This window comes from Ipomoea nil, unplaced genomic scaffold (assembly GCF_001879475.1).
Source record: "Ipomoea nil cultivar Tokyo-kokei standard unplaced genomic scaffold, Asagao_1.1 scaffold0188, whole genome shotgun sequence".
NCBI lineage: Eukaryota > Viridiplantae > Streptophyta > Magnoliopsida > Solanales > Convolvulaceae > Ipomoea > Ipomoea nil.
In genome coordinates, this window is record NW_017616616.1 from 750460 (window position 1) to 760094 (window position 9635).

A 9635-nucleotide genomic window follows, 5' to 3' on the forward strand; every position below is an offset into this window, starting at 1 on the left:
AAACAAGTGTGAAAAGAATTTTGAAGAAAAAGTTTCAAAATTTAAAGAAATCGCACAAGCACTTTAGAGAAACAAGCTGTTGAAATTAAGAAATTTTTTGTTCACTTAACAAGCAATCAAGGGCTTCAAAATATGTTAAGCAATGGATATCCATCAACTACCTCAAGTGAAGAATAATAAAGATATTTTATTTTAAAAAGCTTTTATTTGGATTTTATTGTATTTCTTACGATATATATTTGTTTGACAATGATTTCTTTTTTTTTTTTAATATATATTTTAATTTGACGAGTAACATTTGTTAAATGAATTATTTTATTCGATATAATAATTAAATTAAAACATTTAATTATCACAAGATTTTGAAATAAATAATTTTATATTGTGTGGATTTGGCTAATATTATTTGAAAATAAAAAATTGTGACCAAGTAATGGTCACTTATAAAAACATCAAGATTGACAATAGTAACACTATTTCAACTTATTTTAGTGACACAAATTTTGCAACTAATTTTCAGTATTTTAGTGACAAATACACTGCCACTATTTTTAAAGATATTAGTGACGAAGATGATGGCTACAAGAAATTGGATTGTTGTTACGACTTTAGTTGTCACTAGATCAATTTTTGTAATAACATATTTGGTCACAAAATGTACATTTATTGTGACCGCTATTATAATCACTCAAATACTACTTTTAGTGAGCGTATACATTGTCACAAAAGTCTGCAGTAATTGTGACAGTTTTCTAAAAGTCGTCACTACTACAATAGTGACGGAGGATATAGTGACGACAGGTGACGACTTCAAAAATTGGTCACTAATTTCAATAGTGACCTAAATCGATAGTTTTGGTGACAACTTCTATTGTCACTAAATGTGAAATTTCTTGTAGTGCGAGTCTCACCAGCCAGCAACAGTGTGGGAGCAACCTCTCAAAGTGAGGGGGGACTTCTTGTGCGTAGTAAGTAGATGTCTAGCCTCTGTGAGTTACCATGATTTACAACCTCCCAGATGCTCTGACGGGCCCGGGTGGGGTTGATTGAATATGTTATTACCTTACAACTCATTTTTTTTTAAAAAAAAAATCCTTATTACAATATTAATATCTCCATCAATTTTTATTTAGAGAGAAAAAAAAAAGAAGACATTTTAAGCAAAACAAAAGTTGCTTTCATTTTGTCAAATAAAACTCCTTTTTCCAACACTATATTACATATATTACTTATATTATTATTGCTAGTGCTGTTGTTGGTCATCAACTAGTCAACTGCTACCACTGTAATAAGCTATTGTCACAAATACCTTTAATTAGTAATTTCATATAAAAAAAATAATAAAACATTGATTTTACAATCTAGGTAATGTTACATCTCTTGAAAATGTCCCTTACAGATTTTAATTAAGGATGTCCCATAAAGATATTAATTAAGGTAAGAGTTCAAGAATAACGTAATATCCGATCAACACCAGTAAAGAAAGGAGGGTGCCAATGATAATCCTGCACAAATTAAAACAAAGAAAAATATACATTAAAATTCCCCACATGTATATATATTATTATAAATTTTGTAGGGTTGGGGTTCAGCCTTTTGGAAGAATTATTATAAATTTTGAAATAAAATTTAAATATTTTTATTTAATGAAAAATCTTACGCTGTGCTGAGAACGTCAGCATGCAGTCCATATTCTTTGGCGTAAATGAATGCCGCCACAGCTTGCGGTAACGCAGACTGTACATATATAGAAGAATATCAATCACATTAATTAATTAACAAAAACTTATTCTGTTTTTTACTTGAATTAATATTATATTGTTGTCTATCAATTACCTGGACTATAACTATTTTCAAGACGTCACCGTGCAGGCGTAACAATCCGGCACCGATCGCCGAGGTAGCCGGTGCGACTAGGAACCGGAGAACTAAACCGTACACGGTTAAAGCCCCACCGCAAGATATTATCTTGTCTTGCAACCCCATGAAAAGCCCTATAAAACATGCAAAAAAAAAAAAAATTAAAGATTATTAATTAGGGAAAATGCAGCTAATTAACAACATTGGTGAACATGTTCGCAATGACATGGAATATATATATATAATATTTTGGTTAAGGTGAGAAATCTGCCGTCATTATCTGCGAGAGGAATTAACATTTTATATAAAATCACACTAGAAAAACCTGGCATGTTTAACCGGGAGAGTCTTTTATTGACCACTATTTGATGTTGTGCACTGGACAAGCACTAATTTATAAAGACCTAAAACAACTTAAGTTGTCCATAGTTGACAAGTGATTGGACTCGAACTTGAAATGTTATAATTACCCAACTAATAGGTTAACCAATTGTTATGCTATGGACCCGTATCTACCTTGCAAGGTGGACACGGGTCCAATACGATGCCGTTCTTCAATTTGGGAGTAACTGTGTCGTTAGTGGCACCGTTTTTCCTCCACCAATCAGTTTTTTTTTTTTTTTTTTTTTAAACATTTGTCTAAAGAATTCATCTATATAAAAAAATTGTGAATATACTATTAGGTAACTAGCTAGTAATCTGTCACAACTGAAACATAATTATTGGTATGATGTGATTAATTACCTGTACTGAACATGGCAATACCACCGCCTGCCTTGGCCATGATCAAGATAGAGTCGTCTACAATGCTAGGCATAGTTAAATGCCACCTGACATTAAATTCAACAATTTAATCACCTTAAATTAATTTATATATAAAAAATGAGTAAATACCGGCGGAGGTCCTCTGACTTTGGTGGCACTGCCACTTTTAGTCCTTAACTTTTAAATCGACCACTTTTAGTCCTCTTACTTTTTGTTTCTAGCCATCTATAGTCCTTTCGTTAAACTTGACCATCTAATGCCGTTTTCTAAAAGATAATTCAGTCATTTCATAATTAATTTATTAATTATTATGTTTAATTTCCTCATCAGAATAGTCAAACAATAGTTTCCCAGCTATTAACGTGTACAAAACCAGCCCGTGAATCAAAATGGCGTACAAAAGCTGGTACGAAGGTTGTGCCAAAACGATGTCGGGATATCTCGGTATGACTCGGCAAACATAATAATTAATAAATTAATTATGAAATGACTGAATTATCCTTGAGAAAACAGCATTAGATGGTCAAGTTTAACGGAAGGACCATAGATGGCTAGAAACAAAAAATAAGAGGACTAAGAGTGATTGATTTTAAAGTTGAGGACTAAAAGTGACAGTGCCACCAAAATCAGAGGACCTCTGCTGGTATTTACTCTATAAAAAATTATGAAATATCAATATGATTAGTACTAGTGTCTTTTAAACAAAATTTATAGTATCCAGATTATACTCGAGTTCGTGTAAAACGTACTGGCGTTGATCAGCATTGAGATTCGAGAATACCTATTAGCTATGAGTGCCCAAATCAGACCAAGAAAACATGCAAAAGTATTAGGGTTCTTGGAAAGTTTGAAACAAACAGCTTTCATCAACGACGCGGACGACGGCCCAACATTGGTCGGAGCCGCCGGCGTTTCAGCGGCGGCGGCGGCGGTTTCAGTTTCACCGCCCTCCGCATTTCCCTCGAGATCTTTCCCCATCTCAATTGACGGCCGCGCATTATCCGCGGCGGCCGAAATCTGCACCAACCGCGTCCGCCGGAACTCTAGCCCGAACAGCAGCATCGTGAACCACAGCAACGCCTGAATCGCCGCCGCCTGGAGGACGAGGTCGTAGCCCAGCTTCCCGTACATGGCCTGCATGAGCGGCACGCCGACGACGAGGGTGTTGGTGAGGGTGGACAAGGAGAAGGTGGTTATCGACCAGTCTAGCCCTCCATTCTTGACGAAGTTAGCCCATATCACCAACGCCGCCACCACCATTGCCTTCGCCACCGCGTCGGAGGCGATGAACAGATAGTTCATGTTGTAGGGGTCGACTTGGCACATGAAATGGAAGGTGAAGAAAGGGAGGATGAAGAAACAGTTGAAGCGGTTAATGGCGCCACAGTGGTCGGGTCTAAACATGTGCCACCACCGAATTGAACCGTAACCTAAGACCATCGCTGCGTAGAGCGGCGCCATGGCCACCACCACCTTGTATATGTCGTCCCACCCTATCATCTTTTGGGTTTTTTTTTTCTTTAATAATAATTTTGTCGTAATCGCAGGTTGTTGTGTGGGTGAGTGAATGAATGAAGGATGGTTATATACTGTAACGCCAAGCGACTTTATTGACTTTTTTTATATAACCACTAACCAGGTACATATTTAGATAAATTTATAGAAAAAAATCACATAATTAAGTTGATTTATTTCTAATTGTATTTCATATATATTATAATTCTAAAAATATGAATACTAACTAAGAGAATTATACATAAAAAATCAATAAAAAATGTAAATTTTAAATTTTGTATGAGTAAGTAGTTTAAACTCTAATCGGATGTATGTATTTCCTTATATGATTGTATAATACATTGTATATACACATAATATTTATAAATATGTATATAGAAAAATTCTATAATATAATTACAGTAAATATTGATTACGACAATAAAAAAGTAATAAAATCAAATACATTTAACTCCAATATTTATTTTCTAAATTACAGTAATATTGATTACGATAATAAAAAAGTAATAAGATCAAATACATATAACTCCAATCTTTATTTATTAAATTATAGTAATATTGATTACGATAATAAAAAAGTAATAAAATCAAATACATATAACGACCCGTATCTCGCGGAAGCTTTGGCATTTAAGGAAGCTTTATCCTAGATCAAGAATCGGCCAGAAAACTTATTTTTTTATTGAATCCGATTGTCTTAATTTGTGTTCTAGTTTTAATTCTGGTAAACAAGACTTGCCATATGTTAGTTTGGTTATTAAGCAATGTCGTTTAATTGCTTGTAACATGGGAACATCGTGATTCGTCATGTCAGAAGGTCAGCGAATCACGTGGTTCATGTGTTAGCACGTGTAACTGGTTCTTTTCCTGTCCTTGGTTTGTGGGAGTCTATCCCTCCATATTGTATTTCGAATTTGCTATAATATATGTTTCCTTTGATTTTTAAAATAAAAAATAAAAATACATATAAATCCAATATTTATTTCCTAAATATTTCTTAGAATGAATGTCTTATATAGTAGTAAACAAAGATTACCCATGCCCATCCTCCAAGAAGGTTTGTTATGTCCTTTAATTTATGCAGTCTAGCAATAAAGATTATGGAAATGGCACATCTGAAATTTTGTGACACTGGTATAGAATTGCAGATACACTACCATTGTAAAAGACAATAGGCAACCATTGTACAATGGTTGCCTATGAGAGGCTCGCGGAAAGACATCGACTTTACGCGACCATTGTGAAATGGTCGCGCATTGTTAGTACTACGCGACCATTCTTAACAAAGAATGGTCGCGTATTGTATTTATTTATTTATTTATTAATGCAAAACGCGACCATTTTAAGCTAGAAATGGTCGCGTTTTTTTTTTTTTTTTTTTTTTATTAATTAGTCATCCGCGACCGTTTTAAGCTAGAAACGGTCGCGAATGACTTTTTTTTAAAAAAAAAATTATTATTTTAATTAAAATCCCTAATTTTTTTTTATTCATGTACCTATTATAGCTTAAAATCCATATCAACATTACTCTACAATACAATTTATCCATCAACACACTTTAAAACAATACAAATTACTACGGTACTTGTAAAGAACAATAAATGAAATTACATATGAGGTCTTTGTTGCAAATGAAATGAGCATAGAACCCTTATCATTTCCTGCCATCTGTTTAAATTAAACACCAATTATAACAAAAAATATGGTAGCAGAGTCAATAAAAGATTTGTGGCAAGGAGCTTCTCTCACTCGAAATGATGAGGTAAATGATGCAGCATGGACTTCAAGAGCTTGACTACGTTGCTGATCCACTGGGAATAGTTGCATATTTCCTTTGACAAGTTGGGGCTTCTGTTAACACAAACAAAAAAAGGAATATTAAAACCAGTAAACCACAACATATATAGGTTGTTTACAAAATGAGAACCAGAAAGCATATCAATTAGATATACTGGTTTCAAATTCATTATCAAAATAAACTTAAAAGACCAATGGAGGATTTTAAAAAGATGGAAAGGTGAGTACAAATGTGGACAAGTACAAGGCAGAAAGATGAGTAAAAGAATACATGAAATTGAATAAAACAAGAATCAACTTGATTAAAAAAAACATGAATTATGAGTTTGTGAAGAAGCCTTGTGGCAACAGCTCCCATGTTGCTGCTTCTTGAAAAATAGGGTTTTTCTTCTTATTTAACCTAATGTCTTTTAATATTTTTAGAATTTGACCCACCTACTTTTTGGAATAGATAAGCCACAAAATAAGCTGGGCCAAACAAGTACTAAGTTAATAGAAAGATGATAAGAGATTTCTCCACATGTACATGAAATAAGAAGCTCTAAAAAAATAACAATTTAATCAAGCATGCGGCTCCAACAAGGTTCAATGACCACAACAACAAAGGAAAGGAAGGCATACCTTAGGGTTCAAATCATTGACCTTTTCAATAGCATCCTCAACATCACCACATTGTACTGCCTTTTTCACAGCCATCCAGTCAGTAATGGTTGCAAGATCTATGTCAGCTGGTTATTCATAAGGAAAAACAAAATTCTTAAATGTACACAGCAACTAAGTAAAGATGATATAAGGATACGTTCTGTCCCAGATTCCTTTCTGAATTTCTCTACTACTTCCACATAACCCTCCGTGACTAGGAAGTTCATCACTAGTTTATTCATGTCCTCTTTTCTAATCCTAACATTGTTCAGCTTCTTCTCCAACTCTTATCTTGTGATTACTTTCTTAGACATTGCCTATAACAAGTAATAGATTATATAAATTCAAACAGAAATGCATAGATGCAAGTATGCAACATTATAACCCAGAAGTCTCTTCCACCCCTGATGTAAGAAAAAAAACAGTCTAAAGTTAACATTAGTATTTCAATATTGCAACCTGAAAGTACTAAATAAAACAGTAAAATGATGAGTACCACTTCTCGTCTCCCCATTTCGAAATGTGTATGCCCCATACCCTTGTTTGCGCCCCTCGTGCCATGACCCATTATAAATATCTAATTACGGGGACAACACCTATCCAAGCTATCATAGCTGAACCATTTTCTTTCTCACAAGAAACTATATTATAATTGACTACCCAAAATTAACCTATACATCTCATATGCAGAAAAATCGCCACAGTGCATGAAATACAGGTTATCAGCATTAATAATAAATAATCAAATGCACTGCACAATTTAGTTTTCTTTCACAAGCACAAAGAAAATGCCTCTTATGCACTCCTAGATAGATGATAAAATCAGGTTAATTACCGAGGATCCAACTTGAGTCTGGCAATCACTCAAATTCTTGTATACTCCAATAAGATCTCCTTTCCTGACAACAAAGAAACCGTCTCTCTCTTCCTTCATTACTGGGGGAGAAGCAGGAGCAGGCTTGGACTTGCGCGATCGAGAATTCTTTCCCTGAGACTCTTTAGATGAACAAAACCTGATGCAAACACTATTCAGAAACAAGTTAAAATTAGAGCTTCTAATTCCATCATGGTTGACACTCGCCTTCCAAGGGAAAGCTGAGAATTTGCAAATTGAACTCCTCCCTACAATACAGGTAGTCTTAGATAATGCAGCAGCAACAGTACATGCATGAAACAAGCTGTTCATTACACATAACCTTCCTCAGATTCCACCAATCCTTGCAGAAAACCAACAAAAAGTAATATTCATCATTCAACAGTTAAATGTAGAGTTCATAAGTACAATAATTTGACTTGCTTATAAATACATTTTCCAGCTTAGTATAGGAAAAGTCATCTGATTATCCACCATTCCACCAAGGCTCAACCTTTATCATTAAAACAAACCTCCTTTTCCCATTTTTTTAGGTTAAAAAGATAAGAAAAAATAGTATTCTTCATAATCCCTTTCTCTTCTTAAGCCTTCATTACAAGATAACACCTAAACAAACCTCCCCATTTCGTTCCATGATAAAGAGATCATAAGATGGTAAAATAATGAGGAAGCATAATAATAGTTGAAAGGCATAACTCACCTCCAAAACCTAAATTAAGATTTAAGAATGAGAAGAATAGTACCTTTGTACTCCATCCCCTACTTGAGTTCCACCATGACAGGCTGATGAGAAAGTGATCGTTCATTCCAACCGAAAGAGGTTACAACTGAAACACTAAAGTAGAGAGATAGACATAAACTACTCCTACACAATAGGCTAGTCAACTGTAATTAACTTATTGACTAATTCTAATATAAAACTAATAACAATAAATGATAATAATAATAACATGACTTAACACTCCCCCTCAAGCTCAAGGGGGGTGCACGTTGAGCTTGTCACGTAACAGAGCGAACCGCGGTCCGGGTAGCGGCTTGGTGAAGATATCTGCGAGTTGGTCTTTGGTTGAAACAAAGTTGACTTGCATATCCCCTGAAGCGACCTTATCCCTAACAAAGTGATAATCGATTTCTACATGTTTTGTCCTGGCATGGAAAATCGGATTGGCGCAGAGATAAGCTGCCCCGAGGTTGTCACACCACAGCGTAGACGGCTTGGCATCATGTAACCCTAACTCTTTAAGCAGTGAGACTATCCACGTGACCTCGGCTGAGACATCTGCTAGGGCCTTATACTCAGCTTCAGTAGAGGAGCGGGCAACGGTACGCTGTTTTCTAGAGAGCCACGAGATGAGATTATCCCCAAGAAACACGGCGTATCCACTTGTACTCTTCCTGTCTACAGGACAGCCAGCCCAGTCTGAATCAGAAAAGGCATGAATTGCAGAGGACTTGGATACGGTAAGTCGCAGGCCATAGGTTAGCGTACCCTTAATATACCGAAGCACACGTTTCAGGAGTATCCAGTGATCCATAGACGGAGAGTGCATGAATTGACACAGTCGGTTCACTGCAAAGGATAGGTCCGGTCTCGTGATTGTCAAGTACTGAAGTGCTCCTACTATGCACCGATATTGAGTAGGATTCTCAAATGGTTCCTGTGCAGACGTAACAGCCTGGGTCATGGCAGCGGGTGTAGCGAGGGGTTTGCAGTCAGACATGCCTGCACGAGTCAATATATCATTCATGTAACGCCACTGAGACAACATCATGCCGACATCCAGTTTTACCGTTTCAATACCAAGGAAAAAACTGGGTGTGCCAAGATCTCGAATCTTGAACGTGTCTGACAGCCGGTTTAGCAGAGTCGTGATCAACGGTGCATCATTCCCCATCATGATGATATCATCTACATAAACAAGTAGATATACCCGTGATGTCCCGGTGGAAAAGTGAAAAAGCGACACATCTGTCTTTGACGAGGAAAAACCTGCAGAGAGCAAATAGTCATGTAGCCTTTTGAACCATGCCCGCGGGGCTTGTTTCAGGCCATATAAAGAGCGCTGAAGATGGCACACATGATCTGGATGTGCTGGATCTTCATAACCGGGAGGCTGTTTCATATACACCGTTTCTGCCAAGTGTCCATTGAGGAAGGCATTATGAACATCCAGTTGCCTCA

The 9635-nt window shown here is 35.9% G+C and overlaps 2 protein-coding genes across 2 annotated transcripts; both read right to left on the minus strand.

Annotated features, from left to right (window-relative positions):
* Window positions 1-1296: 1296 nt before the first annotated feature.
* On the minus strand, window positions 1297-4216 carry LOC109180676 (auxin efflux carrier component 5-like). Its single transcript, XM_019330364.1, has 5 exons — window positions 3407-4216; window positions 2605-2690; window positions 1837-1994; window positions 1661-1737; window positions 1297-1505 (listed from the first exon to the last, which is right to left on the minus strand). Exons 1-5 carry the CDS (start codon window positions 4123-4125, stop codon window positions 1433-1435), a joined length of 1113 nt encoding a protein of 370 aa, XP_019185909.1. The 5' UTR covers window positions 4126-4216; the 3' UTR covers window positions 1297-1432.
* A 1429-nt stretch (window positions 4217-5645) lies between these two features.
* LOC109180667 (glucose-induced degradation protein 8 homolog) lies at window positions 5646-8361 on the minus strand. The gene is made up of 5 exons (XM_019330354.1): window positions 7415-8361; window positions 6737-6896; window positions 6559-6665; window positions 5890-5991; window positions 5646-5808 (listed from the first exon to the last, which is right to left on the minus strand). Exons 2-5 carry the CDS (start codon window positions 6819-6821, stop codon window positions 5689-5691), a joined length of 414 nt encoding a protein of 137 aa, XP_019185899.1. The 5' UTR covers window positions 6822-6896; window positions 7415-8361; the 3' UTR covers window positions 5646-5688.
* Window positions 8362-9635: the final 1274 nt, after the last annotated feature.

Coding starts and splice junctions, on each gene's coding strand:
- LOC109180676 (XM_019330364.1), bottom strand. CDS start 4,125: ATGATAGGGTGGGACGACATATACAAGGTGGTGGTGGCCATGGCGCCG. Junction 1,995..2,604: donor TATTGCCATGTTCAGTACAG/GTAATTAATCAC, acceptor CATGTTTTATAG/GGCTTTTCATGGGGTTGCAA. Junction 1,506..1,660: donor GCTGACGTTCTCAGCACAGC/GTAAGATTTTTC, acceptor TAATTTGTGCAG/GATTATCATTGGCACCCTCC.
- LOC109180667 (XM_019330354.1), bottom strand. CDS start 6,821: ATGAATAAACTAGTGATGAACTTCCTAGTCACGGAGGGTTATGTGGAA. Junction 5,992..6,558: donor TCAATGATTTGAACCCTAAG/GTATGCCTTCCT, acceptor TTGTGTTAACAG/AAGCCCCAACTTGTCAAAGG. Junction 5,809..5,889: donor CATTTACCTCATCATTTCGA/GTGAGAGAAGCT, acceptor TAATTTAAACAG/ATGGCAGGAAATGATAAGGG.